General features: G+C 40.6%; 2 protein-coding genes across 2 annotated transcripts in view; one reads left to right on the forward strand and one right to left on the reverse strand.

Moving 5' to 3' along the window:
* Positions 1-2: 2 nt before the first annotated feature.
* Positions 3-22,536, reverse strand: LOC134177202 (collagen alpha-3(IV) chain-like). The gene is made up of 14 exons (XM_062643959.1): positions 22,156-22,536; positions 21,875-22,096; positions 21,538-21,807; positions 16,571-16,843; positions 11,170-11,319; positions 11,054-11,116; positions 10,944-10,973; positions 10,698-10,886; positions 10,571-10,618; positions 10,439-10,492; positions 2,187-2,318; positions 2,015-2,123; positions 521-695; positions 3-455 (listed from the first exon to the last, which is right to left on the reverse strand). The coding sequence occupies exons 2-14, from the start codon at positions 21,945-21,947 to the stop codon at positions 219-221; spliced, it is 1,803 nt and encodes a 600-aa protein (XP_062499943.1). The 5' UTR covers positions 21,948-22,096; positions 22,156-22,536; the 3' UTR covers positions 3-218.
* The window catches only part of LOC134177050 (DDB1- and CUL4-associated factor 8-like), a 28,405-nt gene continuing 28,137 nt past the window's right edge, over positions 22,314-22,581 (forward strand). The window contains exon 1 of the mRNA XM_062643752.1: positions 22,314-22,365. Coding sequence (XP_062499736.1) covers positions 22,314-22,365 — 52 coding nt within the window. The remainder of the gene's footprint in view (positions 22,366-22,581) is intronic.

Consider the following 22,581-nt stretch of genomic DNA (forward strand, 5'->3'; position numbering starts at 1 on the left):
AATCTAATTATTTTAAAGTTTTATTCGAACTCAAACTATCGCAGTGCTAGTCTACTACTACTTGCAACACTCGAGAGTCTAGTATACAGACACGAATGCAGAAATTGACTGAGTGATACAGTTCGCCATAGCGAACTATGGTTACATATGCTAATTCAATTGCTGGTGCAAACACATGATAGCAAACGTTGATTTGCATTCAACAAGTTCCCGTGCGATCACTGACGATAGCAAACACGACAACGACTGACACGTTGCGTCGATCCGCTGCTCACTGTGGAGACCATCTGGTTTGCGTCTACAGCTGCCAACCAGAATCCTCTGTCCGAGCTATGACGCCGACATCGAGAACGACTACTACTGCATTCGACAAAAGGCACAGCAACAAACTTTTCTAAACAAGAGCCTGGAGACGACAAGTCCTGTCCAGTGCCCCTCCACGTCACACCTGCGTCCTAGGGAACAATTGAGCAGAAATCTATAACGCGCCACAAGGGCATCACGTAACACAGTCTCCTACCATATAGAAACTGTATCCCACCCACAAGCTGCCGTATCCTTCTGGGCAATCAGGTAGCACGCTTCTCTGGCTGTGGATAGTCATGAGCAGAGAATTAGCTTCACACACTGAGCACCTCCCAAGCAGAAACGTGTTATCCCGAGCCCGATCAAGGTTGTAAACGCCCAACCAATAGCTGAAACGATAGACACCTCACAAATCAAAATCACAAGTGCAACCCTAACGTCATCCATTCGCTGGCCACAAAGTACACACCATGTTTCACACTAATGTTCTCTAGCTACTACAGTGATGACAATAGGAGCAGCACATCTGCTGTTCCTGCCAGTAAAGTGATTCTTAAGATTTAGAGTATTACACATGGTGAGTGCAATATTGGCCAGTAAAGAAGTGTGAGATCACACAAAGCTGGTAATCAATTCACAGTGTACACTTTCATCTCACGTAGAATAATTATAAAAGCACAACTAAAATAAAGAGAAACAACAAGCCAAAAAAAGACCTACACTAATCAACATATCAGTTTCTGTAACTGTTTGCAATGATCAGACACAATTTATTCATAAACTAAGAAATCATAAATATTTTATTTCACACACCTGCAGTATTGATATTTCATAAATTTGTACTTCATTAGCTTAAGCTTCATTGACATACACAACTCAACAAGAAACGAAAAGACACTCTACCAACCTACTTGGCAACACTCATGTCCAACAGTTCCTTACAAGTGTTCAATTCAACTTAATTAAAAATAGTTCCAGTGGAGAGTGTTATCTCCAATACTGCAAATGGCCATGAAGATTCCTGGTACTGAAAAAAGACACGTACTTCAGCAACCGTTGTTACTGCCAGGCGAATCGCAATGAACTTCAAGGTTGGGAAAACCCATAGTCAGAACATCATCAAGCGATAAGATGAAATCATGGGGAAACTTTTAGTAATGGTGCTCCCTTGATAGAAAGAGAAAGCTTAGGAAAACTGGTAACGAGCAGATAAATGAGCTAATGAGGTGGTGGTGTAAACTACTGTAGCAAGATCTAAAAACATCATGTACACTTGTACAAGAATACACCAGAGAATTCTTGTTAGATCTGTATGAACTCATAGAAATACTTATATATGTTGTTAGCTTTTTAAACATGTGTTCCTGGATTTACTAAAGGGAGGCTCCAAGTGCTGAAAAGTGGTAAAAAGGGGCAAAAGAAGTGTGTCTTCATCAGGGGGAGGCCAATCTTTCTATAGACCACCTGTCTAATGTGACCACTATTTGAAAAACGATGTGTGCTGGTCATATTACACTGGTTTACTGTACAACTATCACCAACAAAATTAAAAAAAGTACTGCTAAAACATAAAGGACTATAGATGAACAGTTGTTGATAAAAAACAACTTCTTCATACACCAAAACTAACATAACTATCTCGTTGAAGACAAAATAGCAAGATATACAAACTACTGTTCTGAAGCTCTATAAACGTAACAAAGCATACCTGTGCTGGCCTGTCCTGGACATTGTGTCACAATCATCCCGAGTGCAAGCAAGAGCAGGTGCTGTAGTAAACTGTTGAACACAAGAACCAGTTTTACCAAGATCCTGACCTACGCCAACAAACAGATAAATCATGAGTTCTGTTTGTACATTGTCTGAAGACAAATGCTGACCAAGGGTCATGCCATAGCCTTGGGTAAAAACAAGAGAGTAGCCAGTATAGAGTTGCTTGAAGTCATTTGGACACTTAGGAGGAACCATATTCTGACTGTGACGCACAACCAGTGTAAAGGGAACAAAGGTAGCTACAACAAATAGGCAAAATATGCAGCCTTACTACCTAAGTACTACTAAGTAACACCACTACTCTTAACTGCCTATACGTTTTGTTCAACCTATAAACAAAGTAACTGCAAGTAAACTCGACATCTTCTAGCCTTTTTAATACTCTCCCGTCAATAAGTCTAAATACATGCTAAACGGCAGTTCATCCATAAGTTAGAACTAAAGGACAAACTAGCCTCCTCTAGACTAGCATCTGTGGGGTAGTCCTATCAATTTAATTACAATCTCTCATGACAACTACTAACAAAGATTACATAAAACCATGACTCTGCAAACTTAAAAAACAAACAAAACTTTGTGAACATGCATATCAGAGTTCATACATACCTACATGAACGGCTACCCTACCAAAGTCAGTATGGTCTACCTTTAGCTAGTCAAACTTAAACACAACACTTGTGCACACAACACACACACACACACACACACACACACACACACACACACACACACACACACACAAGCAGTACAACTAAAGTTTCCATAAAACAACTACGATAGTATACAAGGTATCTACAAAATTAGATGACCAAAATCAACAAACATAATAGCTGTTAATCAAATAATTCTGTCTGTGTACAAACAATACTGAATAGCTAGAGCAATTACATAAAGTAGAACTGCCATTAAAATGTATTGACGTCATGCTAAACCAAATTCATCCTAATCTCTGTGTGTGTGTGTGTGTGTGTGTGTGTGTGTGTGTGTGTGTGTGTGTGTGTGTGTGTGTGTGTGTGTGTGTGTGTGTGTGTGTGTGTGTGTGTGTGTTAGATATTGCATGGCAGCACTCAGAGTCCGTAGTGCTCTGTTGCTGTCTGCCTTCATTCGGTCTCCTCTAACCTTAACAACCTATTGGATGTCCAGGTACGATCAGTGAGGAGCAAAGCACACATGAAGAGCACTGCAGAAGGAACCATTTTTATCGTGACTCCGAGACGTCGGTTTGATGGCGTCACTCACATCAAACCTCTTCTGTACAACTGAGGAGAAATTGCAACCCTCTCAGTTTCTATTTCATTCTTCACACAGAACGAGTGATAAGTTGGAGATCTAAGCGTTAAATTTCAATCGACATTACCATGATTGGTGGCATGATGTGGTATGGGCGTGAATGGCTGATGAAGACGGAAGCATAGAGTGTAGATAGCTGACGAGAACAGGAGCGTAGTAAGGTGATCAAGTCGAGAGCCTGGATGGATGGTGAAGATGAGAGTATAGATAGCTGACGAAGGCGACAGCACAACAAGAAGAGGCAGGAGGGAACTGTAGTTTATAAACTATTAACATTACATCCATTGTGTTTAAACTCGACACTTGCTACACTGTTGTTCCCCAGTATATGGAGATGGCGTGGTCGCTGATGCGACAGCTCCCGTGTGGGGTGGCGCGACCAGATAACTGGCAGCTGTATGCACGGCACGGTGTGTGTGTGTGTGTGTGTGTGTGTGTGTGTGTGTGTGTGTGTGTGTGTGTGTGTGCTTGGCCAGGCATATTTCTGCTGCCCGGGTCCCATCTCTGCCGCCCCGGGTCCCATCTCTGCCAAATTTGGTTTCCGCACACCAAACCTATACAGAACAACAGTGACATGGCCGGAATTCTCTGATTGCACAAGGTCCCCTCTCAAGGGTTGACTCCCCGTGTAAAATTTCTTGATGACGCAAAGCGCTACACCTTCCAGTTCATTCAAATGCACGCCCGCACCAGTCCCGTGAAGACTGTACACGTCATTGTCCTTAAAGCTGCTCTTCTACTGTTTGCGTTTCTCTCCAAATTCTGAATGCAACCTACACGTTTCCTGCACCAAGCGCTACATGGAAGTGTCCATTTCTACCCAAAAAAGGAAGAAGAGCAAGCTTCAAATTCATCCAGCACATCCGGGACCTTGCACGTAACTTCCAAGTGTCTGCCTATAGTCTGAGCAAGAAACTCGGTGCTAATTATTCAGAATGGGACTCATGATTACATTTCATTTGTCAATTCTTCCCAACAGAGTAAAATGCATGTGAACGAGATATACTTCATGATAACTCCTCCAAACAAAATACTCATGCAACAACGTAAATTTGAACACAATGTAAATTAATAGTCTAACAACTAATAATTAAAAGTGACAATGTCCAACGGGACTGTCAAACTGGCTGCAAGACAAGACATGTGATTGCATTTTAGCTACACAGGTGAGTCAGAAATGGCATGTGACTTCCAAATTTCTGCTGCTCAAATATATAACTCTAAGAGAAACTCGCTGCTAATTTTTTGAAACAAGAAACTTATCAGCTTGGGTAAAAATGGAATATGTAACAGCATATATTAGAATACTCCATCGCTGCTAATTTTTTTCTGAACGGGATATAACTCTGAAGGCAATGCTTAATGAGAATTCTGTCCGTGATGGCTATTTCTTCAGAACGTAGTAAAAATGCATGTGCATGAGATACTGTACAATAAATTCTCAGAATGGGATACTCATGCAACAACAAAATTTGCATACAATGTTAAATTGATTAATTAACTAACAACGACTAATACCCTAATCTGCTTGTGTGAAGAACGGGCTATTTCAGCTAGTTACAGCATATTAATCACTGACGTAATTAAGACATCAAAACAAGAACTCCTCCAAATCCTTCCACAAACCCAATCAATGTGTAGAAATAAAAATCAACATCGAAATTAAAGCCTAACTTGTAATTGTACAATCTAACAGTCTGTCTCATCTTACACAAAGTGTATTAGCTACTTGAGCACGACAACTTACATGTTGTCTCTTTGCAACATGGATCTAGTTGAGCTACTGCTCAAGACACTCACGTTATACCATCTTAAAACAGAATTAAATATACCGTTCATTGCCGCAACTCTGCAATTTAGCAGCATACTGTTAAAATCAGGGTTAAAAACAGGATCAACCTTCGCTGCTACCCTTTACCAGCATACTGGTGTAAAGTGAAGTATGCCATTAGAGAGCAGGTAACTGGTTAGCCTCAGACTCTTTCACCTGTGGCAGGTCTGCATACACGTATGTCTGGTAATAGTGGAAATTAGCATGCGTCAAAGAAAAAAAGACACTTGCATACAAGTCAAAACATGCCTGGTAATGGTAAAAGTTAGTGTGTGTCAAAGGAAAAAACTTGCACATGTGGCAATAAGTCAATGACTCTGCATTAATAAATACTAGTACCTGGAAAAGTGAGGCAAATGGCTTCAGGGCATGTTTAGAAAACAGTTTTATCTTCAAACTGTCAACATTACTCTACTGATGTGGCAGCCAAGAGGAATGACACCACTTTTACATCCTGCCGATGTTACAGAATAAACCTTTCAAATTCTAATAACAGAAACGTAGATACAATGGCTAGCTGATGGTTACACCGAGTATACTAAAGTGGGAAACAAAAATCTGCTTCTTATGACATGACATGATAGTCAATTAGGTGTAATCCAATTACATTAAGATATTGGAAGACATGATCAAAAAGTTGCTTGTCAACTGTGGATTGTGAGAAATCATGATATAGTAACTACCACTCCACACATACAAGTACCCTTAATCAACCTCCAGCACTACACAAAGCACTGCCATCAACACAAATAATGGAAGAGAACAGTGGCATTTCTGATGACAAAAGCTCTTCTGAAGAAAGTAAACAGAATGATGAAGACTAATAATGTAGAGTTGAGTTTGTGTTCAGTTCTTCTGTAAGAGTGAGTATCAGTATCAACCGTTTATGCTACAAAGATGATTTCTATACCAAACCTCTGCGCTTGCGACAAAGCAGGTCCATTACTACTGAAATTTGTCATTGCGAAGCATTGTCCTCTCTCGAGGAACCAACCCAGAGTAAAATTTCTCAATGACACAAACACTACCCCTCGAGTTCATTCAAACACAAGCCCACACCAGTCCCGTGTAGACTGTACATGTCGTCGCCCTTCGCAACGATTCCAGCAATCGAAGACTATACCCTGATTAAAGCCGCTCTTCTCCCGCTAGCGTTTTTCTCTATATTCTGATTGCACTTGCACCAAATCCAACCTACACGTTTCCTGTACCGAGCGCTACACGGGAGTGTGTCGATTCTAGCCTCACTGTCCACCTCGTGAATTTCATACTGTACATCTTACTGGTGCACATATCTACGCTCATGTAAAAAAAGAATGCAAACAAGTATAAAACACTTTTATAAAATGAAAAAGATGTAGGGTTGCCGTACGAAAAATAATGGAAACAAGGCCATATAAGGGTATGCTGTGACATCTTTCGTATACAGACTGACTGAGCAATACATCTTCCCTACATTGCACCATTTTCTAATTATACCTAACTAATTAGAAAATTGTGCAATGTAGGGATGATGTATGGCTCAGTCAGTCTGTATACGAAAGATGTCACAGCACACCCTTACATGGCCTTGTTTCTATTGTTTTTAGCATGACAACCCTACATCTTGCTAATTTTTTCAAAAAAATTTTTATACTTGTTTAAATATATCAAGAATGTACGAGCCTATACATTGTACTGTAGTACTGTATGCCTTACAGTAATAAAAGCATTCTTTGTTGGAATTCATTTTGATTGCCAAGAAACTATGTGGATGAGTGTCTACCTGCCACATGGAGCCACAGAGCCGTGTAACTCTTGGAAAACTTCATGAAATATTTTGTACTTTTTCTTCATTTATACCAGCATGCCAGTATACTCCAGAGACTGAGAGTATACCAGCACTTGGTAAACCCTGTTATTAACCACCACTCTCTTTAAAGCATGGAAGTAGAGTAATTACCTTGTATAATGCGTAGTAACCCACTGATCTCCAACAATCAACCTGTTAATTTTATACCGTTCTGTACCTATCAAAAATGAACTTCTTTGTCTCTTCTGGTCTTCTGAATTCAAATGTCAAAAGAGAAGTACACATGTACAAGAGCTAGATCGTAAGCAGTTGCATCAGAAGACAACAAACAGTCAAAAAAGAATCCAGAAAGTTTGAGCACTTACACTAATCTGAAGGTAACCACAAAAATGGTAAGCTTTTTGTAAAGCAAAAGAAGCTAGGGAAACTTCAATTGGATTCCTAGATCTAGTTATAAGTCTTTTTTACGGCAAATGATAAATGTCAAGAGTTACGTTTTCAGGTCACAACATCAGCCTTATGGCTGGGCACCTGTGTGCTACTCAGAAGAACTCGGCATGTGCTAGCAATCTCCCTGGAGTTGTGCCAAGTGCTGGCAGAAGCAGAGGTTTGGGCACCCGAAGTCTCACCAGAACCTCAGTGGCTGATTATCAAGTCACAGTCAATGGCTGCTACTGTCTGTAGTTAAAGACTACGTACTCATTCATACTCCTGAGTCAAAGGAGGCAACTGCATGTGAGTTCCTTGCCCAACGGAATTATACCCATGCTCAACTCAGACTTCAATTTGTGACCCAAAGGTACTGAAAACTTTTCACTCACTAAATATAACTCTTTCATGATTAGGCTACAAATGCCACACAAATCTAACACAGCTGTAAACTAAATAAGAATGGCTCAGAAGTCGTGCAACCTCCTCTTTTTCTTTTCTGTCTTACAACGAGAATGCTGAAAGAGGTTGTGTGACTTTACTTTTCTAGCGTCTTCCCAAAAACCCCAGAAGAAATAAAGAAATGGTACATAGTTCTTAGTCCAGACTCTTCATGTAATACAAGTGTACAGTGCATTCTTCGAGCAGTAATCAGTATAGCTTAGACTAACCAGAGTCTCAATAGCAAACAATTTGTTCACAGCTGGAACAATTGAGGAACTTGAAAATAAAGTAGAAAGTCAGTTAATACATCGGTTAACTGTACTAGCTGTGAGACTACACCTGTTTGTGTGCATATTAGATGTGCTCATTACCATATTACCTCGCTTAGAAGGGCATGCTCTTATAGGTGAGGTTGAGCAGAAATTTTGTTCACGACACTCTGCAACTGTAAGGCATGCCTGTATAAGTGAGGTAGCCTTGAACACCCGGACCTCAAAACATCAGCGCTTGCACAGTTTAGCAATTTACCACATGGCGTAGGAGGAGTTTGCGGAGGAGTTGGAGATTGAAAAGTACAGAGAGAAAGGCTAGAATTTCGTATATGGTGAAGAGGAAGCTTTCTGCAATAGAAAAAGTACGATGAGTACGAAGGAAACCTATCAAGAGCAGCAAGAGACAGCGGCATACTGCGAAGTAATCTTCAGCGATGGGTCAAGCAAAGGGACGAATTCTCGTCGATGCGCGAGGAGCGTCAAGTTTCTGTCAGAAAGAGGCACGCGCAGGTTGTCTCAAGACAAAAAATATCTCAAAGTCAGAGGTCATTTTTCAGAATTAGAAGCAGCATGAGTGGAATGGCTTTCAGATATACGCAAAGATAGAATAACCGTACATAGTGAGTTTATCAAAGCACAGGCAAAAAAGCTGTTCAAAGAAGTGTACCCAGATGAAGATGTTGAGAATTTCAAGGCTTCGAATGGCTGGCTGCAAGAGTTTACGGTTAGACATAATATTACATTTAGATGTGTCACTTCTCAAGGATAGAAGATCTCTTCAAATGCAAAACTTCTAGCTGAACAATTCTTTTCTTTTCTCTTCTCCGGGCCAAGCTTCACAAGAATAACATAACTGATGTCAAGAACATTGCCAACATGGACGAAACCCCACTATGGTTTGATTTGCCAAACACAAAAACTTACGATTTTCGTGGGGTAAAGACCGTTAAGTCTACAACCACAGGCCACGAAAAATTGCGTTATACTGTTGTTCTTTGTGCAATGGGAGATGGCAGAAAACTGAAACCGATGATAATTTTCAAGAACTCGAAGAACGTACCAAAAGGCAAATTTCCTAACAATGTCATTATACAAGTGGCAAAGGGTGGGTCAATGACAAGTGAGCTTATGAATACGTGGAAAAGAGAGGTATGGGGTGCTCGTGCAGGTGCAGTATGGAAGCCTCCCTCTTGTTTGGTGTATGACAGTGTTAGCAGCCATACCAAGAAGAAAACGAGCATCTTACAGCCTTGTTGCGGAATGGGTATCAGAATCTTGGAATGAAGTACCAGAAGACACAATATCACGTTCATTCCTTAAGTGTGGACTCTTTCCTTTGAGAGGTCATGGACTAGAAGAACTCCACAGTAAATTGCGCTCTGTGCTGGAAGAAAAGGTTAATGCAGAAGAAGAAGACTCTCATACAGGCATTACAGATGAGGAAGATGGCAGTGAGGGAGAACGCAGTGATGAAGACAAGGATGAAAATTAGGATGAAGATGCTTTATAATATGAAGACAGTCATTAGATAATAGATGCATAGAACGGTTGCATGCTTGCTTAGCTGTTTTAGGTAGTAGACGTGGATCAGTATTTGCTTTGTGTGCATGCTAGTTACCAGGATACCACAACAGCTTCTTCACTCGCCTGAAAGGGCATGCCCTTATACCTCGAGGTATAAGGGCAGTCTACTCAACCTCGCGCTATAAGAGCATGCTCTTCTAAGTGAGGTAATACGGTATGTATTAGAAACATTGCATGCGCTACCTGTGTGTGCGATGGCTACTGCTCATTCTAGTTCTGTTGCTGCTATAAGGAAAAGGAAAGACTTGTAGTGAACACTGAAGTTAAACTTAGGATCTGTACTTTGGTGAAGAGAGGAAGGTCCACTGTACTGTACCTAGTAGCACATTTCTATTTATGTAATTATGGTTGGTATTTATTAACTTCAGTTATCTAAACATTTCATTTATCTGAACCCCTTCAGTCATAACATGTTCACAAGTGACTCTACTGTAAGCATAAATTTTGATAGTCTCCCTGTATTGCCCTTAACTTGCATTATGTTGAAATGCCAGCAAGCACATGTACAAACCCAAGTAACAAAATCTTTAACTGCTTAACTATCCGTTGATGAACAACCAGTTCAAGCATCTTGTCCTAGATCCGCCCAACTAAATTGGACAATGTACCAACAACTAGCTAAGCAAGTCACCTACCCTTACAAGTAGACGTCTTAACTAACGAAAATTACAAACTGAGAACTATACAATTCTTTGTAAACATTTACTTGTCACTTACACGGAGGCACTGTTGGTAAAGAACTTGATGGCTCGGCAGTAGAAACAGTGGTACCTAATAAGTCTTAATTTTAGCAATTGCTATTCCCTTATTGTTGAAGCAATTAATTAAATGTTGAAAGACGTCACTCACTTCCCACAAATCCTACATTTTGATTACAGCTGCATTCTCCTGGTGGCCCTGTTGAAACCATAGGGGTAGTTTCAGAACATCTACGTAATCGATTAAACATAAACATAATTGCCGAGCAAAGCAGTACCTATTCTTCCTTGAGACCCTTTGCCACCCTTGGACCCTTTGCCACCCTTGGATCCTTTGTCTCCCTTCTCACCCTGGCCACCTGACTGTCCTGGCATTCCCTGTGGACCAACAGGACCTTGTGGTCCAACAAGTCCTGGCTCGCCTTTAGAGCCTTGTGGCCCACTAGCACCTTTAGCTCCAGGTTCACCTGTAACACAAACACACCACTCCACAATATGTCTTCCTTCCCACATTCAATTTAAACCCTTGAAGCCTTTAGTTCCAATATTACCATCTAGCAAATCACAGAAGTAATGACAGCATGAATATGTAAACTGTGCAAATGTACATGCAGCAATTCTGTTAAAACCTTACCAATGACTGGCGTTGTTTGACCCGGTTTAGTTGCATCTAGAAATGATGCTGTTGGCAATGTCCCTTTGTCAAAATTTCAGTAAACAGTTAGCTAATAATACAATCGTTTTACTTACCAGCAAGTTTTGTCTTAGTAGGGCGATTTCTAGTTTGGTGTGTTCCAGGAGATACACCAGAATGTGTAGGCAAGTCCAATGTTGTAGAAACAATAGAAGATGTAGCTGTAGTAGGATACATTACTGAAGAAGTGGAAGACTCAGCAGTAGCTGAAAAAGATAACTGTTAATGAAGAGTTAGATAAACAAATAAACATGTCACACACACACACACACACACACACACACACACACACACACACACACACACACACACACACATTCCTCCATGCGAGCAGTTTCGGCTCAAGCACCTCCTCTCATGTGTAAGCAGGCGAACAACACTCGAGGTCACACAGTCAGCACGGAGAAAGGCTTAGCTTGCAAGGTTAACACATGCACACACAAATGGACAAACGTCAAGCCCTCCATGTCATTCGTGAATGACGTCAACCTTAAGGTCAGTTGCAAAGATAGCTCCCCCTGCCTCTAGAGACAGGGCCTCCACGCGCTACGTGGAGGCTTAGGGCCAGCGCTACAATCCACCTGGAGCTTGGCCAGAGTCATAGAGGGGCACTGACAATGGTGCAGCTCTGGGACTGGACACCAAGACCCACAAGTACCCGTCTGCTGCATAATGTTATTGCCAAGCCAGCGGTCATGTCCACCCCAGTCAAACGACCAGATCTCATTTATACTCCTGAGTCGAGAAAAGCAATTGTGCGTAAGTTTCTTGCTTAAGAAAATTATGCCATAGCTCACCATCACTGTGACTTGAACCTGCAACCCTGCAAGGTTCCGAATGTTTTCATTCTCCAAATGCACTCTCTAACCAATTTGAGCTACAGCACCACACACACACACACACACACACACACACACACACACACACACACACACACACACACACACACACACACCCACACACACCTGAATTTCAGCCATACTCTCTGACTTTTAGGCCTTGCAGAATAGATCGCCAAGCTGAGCAATTGTGTGGACCTTCTATAGATAAGTTCAATGATTCTAGTCTTTCTGAACTACATCAACCCACGGTTGTCGAGTACCGTGAGTTGGAAGTTTATGATTAGAAAGTCTACTGCGTAGAGCTGTTTTTGGGAAGGGTTGCTTGCAAATTCTTATGTGTCCCAATCACTGCAGTTATTTTCTTTGAATTTTCAATTCTATGGAAACTACTTTTGCTGTGGCCAGATTTCTTTATTGGTAGGCTATTTTATGTCATTTAGACACTCCAGAACCATCCTAATACATCTCATGTGAAATGTGTTCAGCTTATGAATGTTTGCTTGAGTCACAAGCCAAGTCTCACAGCCATACAACAACACTGACAGAACAATAGTTTGGAAGACTTTCAGTTTGATAGCTCTAGAAAAATTTATATTGGAAAAGACTCGTTTCCGCCAACAATTGAATGCTGTACTGGCTTTAACAATTCTTTTTTCAATTTCCTCACAACATCCTCCAGACTTGGGAATGACAATACCCACATAACAAAACTCATCAACATTCTGTAAGTGATGGCCATCAATGGAGATGTGAGCTTGCTTGTTGCACACACTAAGAACTTTAGTTTTTTTACCACTAATACTCATACTCCACTTGACACAAGCTTTATGAAAAGTATCTAGAGATTGTTGTAGACAACAAAAAGATCTTGCAATAACAGCTAAATCATCTGAATACATTCCTTCTCCAATTTCAGTATGACCTTTTGCACGACATCGATAATTCAAGTATAAATCGTCTTCAGTTTTGTATTCAATCTCAATGCCACCTCTATCAACCGAAGAGAGAACTTCACGGATTATCTTGTCCATGTGGATGTTAAATAAAACTGGAGATAAGCAACAACCTTGCCTGACACCTGTAGTTGCTCTAAATCTATTTGACTTTCCACCTTTAGTCCTCACGACGCATCCTGTATCACTATATATGTCAATGATCAACCTGTAGACTTAATCCTCAATACCGTAATCTTTTAACAATGAAAAGAGGGCACAGGTACTGAATCAATCGCTTCAGATAGGTCAACAAAACAAATATGTACACTTGAATCATGTTCTATGACCTTCTCAATGACATGCCTCACTACCCAAACTTGGTCAATAGTAACTCTTCCATTGCGAAAGCCACACTGCTGTTCAAAAGACGAGGCTCTATTACTTTCTTGAGACATTCTAGCAAAACATTTGCTAGAATGGTGACTTTGCCTGGAACACTCAGCAAAGGAATACCCCTGTAGTTGTCACAGATTTTTTTATCTTTAATTTTGAACAGTGGCACTAAGATAGCATCATTCCAGGCCTGGGGTACTTTGTCAGAGTCCTAATAAGACCACATAATTTCAGTTAACCAAGCAAGAGTTCAGGTGGACCAACTTTAGAAATTCAGCAGCGATACCATCATCCCTTATTGTTTTACTATTTTTTAGCTCCCTGACAGCTGCTATAATCTCTTCATCAGGTACAGACTCTCCATCTGTGATGCTGCAAAATAATTGAAACTCAGAGTCTACATTGGTAACGCGATCCACATTTAATGCAGATTCAAAATGTCTTTTCCAATGGATGTCAATTGTCCAATGTCAATTGGATGTATATTAATTCCATCAATTTTTTATCTTTATCATTCTATAAAAGTCACCATTTTTTAGACTTAGATTTTCCCCTATACCATCTGCTCGCCTTTCTAACCAAGATTTTTGTCTTGTTTCACTGCTGCTTTAACTTGCCGACGTAACTGCGTGTATTGACATCTCAATTCAATCTTGTACTGTTCTTGAGCTCTTATCCATGCAAGGTACAAGTCACCTTTTTCAATTAGTTGCAAAGTACCTCTGTAATCCAGTTATTTTTCTTGAATGCGGCAGAGGAGAGTTGCTCTGCTACAATGTCACTTATCACAGAATGAAAATCCTCCAACTCTCTTCTACATCAGTAGTAACCATAGATTTCTGGCAATATCTATGGACAATGCTCTCTTGATAACATGTGGATCTTTCAAAGCATCACGATTTACTTAATACCAACTTGTGATCTAAATCAAAATCAGGACCTCTCATGATTCTTGTGTCATGGATCAGTGATCTCATAGATTGTCTAATAAAGAATATAATCTTTCAAACTAGACTTTGCACATGGATTTGGAGGATATCAAGAAGCTGTGTGGATATTATTGTGCTGAAATAAAGTGTTGGTAATTATCAGATCGTGAGCTTGAGCAAAGACCATTATCGCTGGTTGAATTGGCCAGACCAAATCGTCCAGTAACTATTGATACTTGCCTTCCTACACTAGCATTCAAATCACCCATGACTATAGTATAGTGAGGGATCCTGTTCTTTCCATAGCTTCATCCAACAGTTGATAAAAGATATCCTTCTCCTCCTCACTACTTTGTTCTGTTGGACCATAGCCAATCACAACACTAAGTACACCTCTATCTGTCAAAAAGACAACTCTCATGACCCGTTCAGAAACAGATTGAAAGGCTTAATTGAGTTTTCAGCACTACTGGGAAATACCAAACCCACTCCCTTGGAAATTTTACTGGACAATCCTGAAAACAAAAGTTTGAAGTTTGAATTCTCCTCTAGAACAGTCAATCTAGCTCCCGACAGATGCATTTCAGTCTCCCCACACAATGTTGCCCCACACAATGTTACACCAACTCTACATAGTTCTCTACCCAGTAGGTTTGACCTCCCAAGCCCTCTCAAGGAATACACATTCCATGTCCCAATCTTGATCGCCTCCCCTCTCTTCCACAAGTTCTGACGAACCACTTTTCAACAACTACAAAAAAGCACTTTCTGAAAGGAAGACTTGTTTACATATGAAGACAACATAAGTTCTTAACAGTGACTTTCAGTGAAGGATGGTATTTTCGCATGTGACTTCGTATCGAGTTTGCAGAAGTGAGTCTACTTCTACAACTTTGATTGGGCACTGTATTGACTGTCCAGTAACAGTTATGGAGATACCTTTATTAGAATTCAGACTGATTTTAGAGTCGCCAAAAGCAGTCGAACACCTCGTAGTGACTCCTTCCCATGCATACATCCCCTCGATCCCCGTGTCGCCTCTAGATCTATGGGGTCCAGTCCTTTTCCTGGTGTCACTGGCTCTTTCCCCATCACCACCCCTATTTGCGTCCACACGTGGGGAAATGTGCTCCAATCTGCAAGTAGTAGCAACAACTGAGTTAGGTGATCAGCTTGCTAGTCTGGCCCTTCACCATCCTCAGCTTGCCACACACACACACACACACACACACACACACACACACACACACACACACACACACACACACACACACACACACGCACACATAAACTACATACTGTAAGCTTGTGGTGCACATAACCAGTCCCCACAAAGTATGACAAAATATACACAAACATCTCATTAGAACACAAACTGGACCAAACGTTTACAAGTTGTACAATTCTTTCTATACAACTATATCTTTGTTCTTGCATGTATTTATACTTGTATGATTGTTTTTTCTCTGAGTCTCGTGGTAATACTGGTATATGTAAACAGACAAACGACAAAAGACCGACATTGATAAACACAAAGTTTGTACATACAAGTATTTTGTACATACAAGTATGTAGAAGCAGTATGTATAATACATATTATAGTTCAAGTCTCAATATACACTGTACACAGGGTTCTCCCTGGTAGCGTGTGGCACAGTGCCAAGCTGAGCAACCCTAGCCACGTGACCAAGCCTTTTCGCATGTGTTCTACACAGGGTACTGTACACTGTACAGCATTTACATGTACAGCAAGCAGATGGTGTTAATGTGTGCGTGTGCAAATGAACACAAAGATGTCTCATGGTGATAAAACAGAAGGCCGTAATAACTTTGTTCTCTCGACCTTGAGGTGGAAAGCTTCAGTCATATGCAGTTTGACCACAGTTTAGAATATTTTTTTTATAAAGGTTTGGTATCTGAGGCGTGCAGCAGGTACAAGGTGTGAGGCAGGTATGGGGTAAGGGGGGTGTCTTGCAACTAACGTCCTCCCATGCTATTCTAAAATCCTAGGGAGAACCCTGATTATTACCGCACCGAAGTAATGCTTTCCAATCTCCCCAAAAAACAAAGACCCACATGTTCAAGTTCATGCTTCATTATGTACAGTTAAGAATCATACAGATGCCACAAAATCTTTATTGTTAATCTACATAAGAAGAGCATAACCCCATACCGTCATATCAGTTCCCTTTCTCAACCATCATAAACTCAAACAAGCCAAACAATATTTCTCAACATACTTCAAACATTGCTAAACATTCCATAAAAACACGCACATAAGGGAAGCAACACAAAGATGCATTGATAAAAAGTCACGTATAAAAGATATAAACCTGACAAAACAGACAGAAACAATACCTTTGACTGTTAGATTAAATTCCAAGAAGTCTTGCCCAAAGCAATTAGAAACTTCTACAGTGTAGTCTCCACTGTCATCAAATGAGACTCGCTGAAATCTAATACAGTCGCTCTTTCTATTGTATTCGCTAGCATTCACTTCTGCTCCATCTTTCTTCAAGATTAATGATGGTTCTGGTCTCCCACCAATTATAAAACAAATCCTCTCTGGCCGCTCACCATTCTCAATCACAATGGATGAAAACTGATCCACTGGAGTGATTGATGGAAGACCTGTACCAAACAGCCTCTGCTTCATCAAACAAAGCTGAGAAACTATCATCATATTCATGCAAACACTACTTAAACCATAACAGACACAAATATGTTTACTAGCTGTTCTTCTAAATCAGAATTTGTCCTCAGCAGATGCTGATAGTCTTATTAGACAGCAGGGTAATCACTTATAGTCACTTACAGTTACAGTTATAGTTAATTATTAATTAAGCTTCTTGATCAAGAGTAGATTCGATTCAACTTTCCAAATAGAGCCTGTAGGAGGTTGAAAGACCTACCACCAATCTAGGCTCTTCCAGAACTGTAACAGCCTGTAGTGCACACATGCAATGAATTTCAATGTGGCAAGCTAGGTCTTTCACAGGACTTTTTGGGCAACGATGGCTGTCACTTCTGGAGACAATTGTGATCTTGTAGGACTTGTTGCAGGGATCTTCAGCCTACAGAGTATCTCATTAGCTTATACCACACATTCACAAATACACAAAAATACTTGCTAGAGTACATGAGCTAGCAAGAACTTTGGCATTGTGTTAGACTTACGAGAAACTGTTTTGAAACTAGATTTGCAGTGCAATGAAAGTTCACTGCAATCAGTACCGGGAATTTCCAAAACAGCACCCAGCCAAACAACCACCCACCGGGTTGCTAATGAGAATCAAGATTGTGGTGCGTGAAAGTTGGTCGAGATTCTAATGCTGTAGTAGTGACATGCATTACTATACTACAGTGTACATACAGGTTTGGCAAACAGACAGCATTCTTACACTGTCAATTGACAAAGGAACCTCTAAAGAAATGCCGGACAAGAAGCATAGGAGGGCAGCACTCCTAACGTTATAAAGACTAAGTTATATGCAGGACGTTGCAAGATGGGTTTCACACTTGCCTACTCTGTGGTACTCAAGTCAATCTGCCAATTTCCAGAGTTTCCTACAAATCGCCCGGGTGCTTAGTGAGAACGGATCTTCTTCCATAAAAATCCCATTTTCTGTATTGCTGCCCTGGGCACTGTTTCGGAAATTCCCGGTAAAGTCACTTACCAAGTAGTGTCATACTTGCTGTGCTGCTGTTGGTATCTTCAAAGTTAGTAGTCTCTCTGGTCATTACCATGCCACATTTGTAGGGCACCACAACAATGAAGAAGTGTTTTGTGCCAAGTGGTTCAAGGAAAACTGTGATCTCCTCGCCTCTTGTGCCATAGAGTTGAATATTGAGAAGACTACCAAGCATGTAAGACATGCATGCCACTTTTCTACACTCTTCAAGCAGCAGAGATGGTAAAGGTTGGAAAAGATTTTGGAAGAGAGCGAACCAATGGATATCTCTTACACTTCTGGAAGAGACTGAAAGAGCCCATCAAATGTGTCCCAACAAGACTACTACTGTAATAGCTCTAATTCGGCACCCTTCTAGGTTAGATAACTTTCAAAGATAGAATTATTTTTGTAGGTCCTGAAAATGGTGCCTTTCAAATACCTAATATCTTAGCGCGAACAATAATTGGACCCTGCTTGGTTCATAATGTTCCCTGAACTGATGACCCTAGTGACAGAGACAGTAATGACACAGTGACAATAGTGAAAGTGATGGTTGTGGAAGTGGTAGCTTTGACAATGTGTGTGAAGCCATTTAGTCAGTACAGTTCCAGTGCCACTATTGATTGATGAACTGCCATGATATCACAAAAATTATATAAATGACTGATGTGTCACTTGATACCAAAAGTAGCTCCATCTATTTAGGCTCTATACTAACTGACTTGCCTTTAGAGTGCAAACACCAAGTACCGTTCATTCTAATAGATATTATTGAGATCAGACATATGGACTTCTACACAACACACATCAACAGCTCAAGTCACTCTCGCAATCCTTATGTTTAACTTAAATCAAAACAAAATACAGTTTGTGTTGTGGTTGTTGACACAGCAACACTAATCATTGTGGGTCGTTGCAACACTTAGATAATTGGCAGCATCCATTCTTGTGACAATGAGCACATGCGCAGTAGATGTGGCAAGTCGTCGAGTCAGTCATTTGTCACACGACGGCCTGAGTTACAATACCCTAGCGTTTCCGCGCCTTGGGTAAAATACATCTGTCACTACTCCGTTGATTGGCACGGCAACCTGTCATTGCTTAATCTAACAATAAGGCTGTATTTCCACTAGCTCTGTGCTGTGATCGGGCTACTCTGTTGCCAAGTCAGAGTAACAGTTCGTTGTCACTGAGACTCCAAATTCAGCATCTAGGTAACTGCAGTAGCAGCTAATTTCTCTTAATAATTTGATGACACTTCAATCTTTTTCAAGCCAATTTCATACCAACAAAATAATTATTAATACCATCAAAACAATATTGTCAGCGAGCATAGTCATCCGTGCATACTACTGTCATGTGACAGTTAAACCTTTACCCAGTAGCGGTCGCGAACTGGGATGCGAGGCTACATACAGCTCCTTTAATAAAAATTGAATATTAAATCCCTGTATGGGCAAACCGCCTAGCAACCATATGTTGCAGTGATCAGTGATGAATTCTGAAGTTTAAACCACTTGCCAATGGTTTAACATACTACAAATCAAGTTTAGAAAAGCGGTCTAGATTTAAAATATAACTGGTTTAGTGCAGGTCAATCCTTTAGCTTAATGGTTTGAGAGCTAGTGGAAACACAGCCTATCCAATAAACTATTCCTTCAATTTCAAACAACCAAGCCACTCTACCAATCCGTAGACTACAATTAGCACTTCAGAATTGCCAGCTGAACGATAAAACAAGTGCAACTTAGAAGTGACTAAAGCAGTCTTTCTAGGATTCAAGGTTGTCAGTCAAAAGATTCCCAGCATTAGATCAACTGTAAACATTAGAGTGTGCTAGACATCACTGGAAACATGTGCATAGAGATGTTTTGGTCTATTTTCAAAGTGTAAACAATACCAATAACAATAACAATAACTGTTAGATTAGATTCAACTAGCAAGGTGGCCATTCTTTGCTCTTTGCATGGGTTTGAGAGCAGGCAATAGAAATGTCTACATGATTATGACTCTACTTACCCACAGATTGATGATTGTTCCCTTCTGATGATTTATATCAATATATAAATAAACTAGAAGTTATACATCTAATTACACCAATTAGTTAACTTTCAACACTTTCATTTGTCAAAATGGCAGGCAATGATGAAGACTTGCTCCAATAATTATTAAAATGTCTCCCAAAAATGTACAAGATAGTAGTATGCTTTTGGGTACACCACATCTGCCATGTAGGTATTCAAAAGAGTTCTCTAAATAAGAATGACCAATTGATTTCACACTAACTTATGTCAAGTTCTGCAATGCAGCTAACTCAGAAACTGATTCTAGCCAAATTATGCAATATGCCTCATTACACTATAATAGCTAGACGGTTGTTGCCATTATCACTCAATTTAGATATCAGTAGCATGCTGCTCATGTCCACTGAAGTAAGATCAGACCTCTCAACTCTCATGATTTCATCGTGTGACTCACGATTTACAGGCATGTCTCACGATCTCACGATTTGTGGCCAATTCTCACAATTGCCAGTCTTTTCTCCCAACAAGCCTACTGTGAGACTCTGACAGTCATTTTGTGCAGACTCCTTAGCTCCGTCTTTTTGGACATAGCGGATTCTTTGAACTAGACTATATATATATATATATATACGACTCTGCTTGCTTATATCTGAAGTATCCGGTGTATCTTGTATTTCCCTGCAGTAAAAGTAACGTTTGGATTTTCGAGGCAAGCCTTTGAGCACACAAACGTAAAGTGAGGCCAACAAGTAATCTGTTGACCACGCCCACTTTGGATATGTTTAATGGGCGTCGTCATTTGAAACAGTCTCACTATTTGGTGCACAAAAAGTTGAGAGGTCTGTAAGATACATGTTGTGAACAAGGCTTCAGTGCCACTACACACTGTATAGGGCCATATCTCAGCTACTTTGTCTTCTGAGTTCAGCATATACACGTTTTACCATCTGACTTATCTGAATCTTCTATGGCAGTCAATCCATGTATAGGCACGGTTGAACCAGCTGTACAGTAGTTACGAATAAGTTTGCCCTTCCTACTGATTCCAGCATACTATAGTAGTTCTAGTTCCCAAAAACAAATTTTTTAAGTCCTCTCTAAAGTTGCTAATGTCATATGTTACTAACTCTGAGCTGTCAGTGAATAAAAACAAATTCATGTTCATCTCTGTCCTAATTTGTAGTGTTTAGAAAATGTCTAGCAAATATCATGATTCAGTAGCATTAATTAAATAGTTGTGAATCCCAAGTTCTAGCACAGGTGATTGGTTCTATTAGATCTGATAATCTCATGCCCTTACTATACATCAGAAATGAACACTACAAGCAGAAACATCCCAGCAAATTAATATTCTATGCTTCCACAATAAGAAATCATTGAATAGCCGTCTGTAACTGATGCATCTTGGTTGATGCTACATTACAAGTTGCCTGTGTTCTAGACTAAGGTTATTTCAATTTGACAGTTCTTGACAAGTCTGTGACACCCACCATTCACACTATGACTCAAGGCCAGTGAGTAAGGCCTCCAAACAGCAACACCACTAATGCATGCAAACAGTTACAGTATGTCCATAGTACATTCTCTCTCATTTTAGTTCATATAAACATACTACCAAAGTGCTTACTTCCAACTTTCACAGTAGCCCAAGCACGGGGAGACTCGGTGTTTAAAGTCTGATATCCAAACTGTGCACCATCAAACACTTGAGAGATAGATGACACCATCAACCTATCTCGAAGAGCTTTGACTTGTGCACCAAGCTGAGAATTGGTCGCCTTAGAGCTTCCTCGTCTCGCTAGCCATTTGTCCACGGTAACGCGAGATTTTATAACTACGTCCTGACCGGCCCGTTGATAAATGAGTAGCGGATCATCACCCAAGACATTCTCTGATCCTGCAGCAATCACATACACTTACACTTGTTTCGGCCAACACGTCATTGCGTCGTATGCCGAACGTACTGCAACTTGTCTCTAGTGCCAGCGTAAAGACGAACTGACAGAACAGAATGACAGACAGATGCACGACATCCATCGATGCTTCAAAACTGACAACTCGCCTCAAAGATTACAACTGACTGTTTCGGTCCGTTACATAGGGATTAGACAGAAGCCAGCAGAGCACGCGTTTGCGCAGAAAAACAAAACTTGATGAGGTCGTCCACGATTGTTACAACGAGCCATCTAATAAAAAGAAATCGCAGCTTGTAGGTGCCAACATACTGTAAAGCTAGGTGACTCACGTTCACACATCAACAGCACGATGTTCCTAGAAAGAGTCTTCCCTCTTGCTAACGCTTGCAAGCTTGAACAACGAGACTGCAGAGACTCTAGAGCTTCCCCCTGCACCACAAGCTGTCACAAATTCTACTCATTCATCCTAGTCAGCCGATGAGTATGGATGTTACAGTCGACACATGTCATCGACACTCGTTTGCTTCGAACTCTCGACTGTCAGTGACGACGGTCTGCGAAAACCGCTGTAGCACGCTGCATTCGAAAACTTTCAAACTGACGTGTCGTTGACGTCTAGTAGGTAGGCTAGGCCTATTCCGAGACTCACCTTACCTAAGACAAATATCGCTACAACTTAAACCGACAAGCATCAAGGCTTTTCTCTTTCCCGCTTGGAACGTTCCCGGATACAGAGAACAACAAACCTTGGAATC

The sequence above is a fragment of the Corticium candelabrum genome, chromosome 3, assembly GCF_963422355.1.
Source record: "Corticium candelabrum chromosome 3, ooCorCand1.1, whole genome shotgun sequence".
Taxonomy (NCBI): domain Eukaryota; kingdom Metazoa; phylum Porifera; class Homoscleromorpha; order Homosclerophorida; family Plakinidae; genus Corticium; species Corticium candelabrum.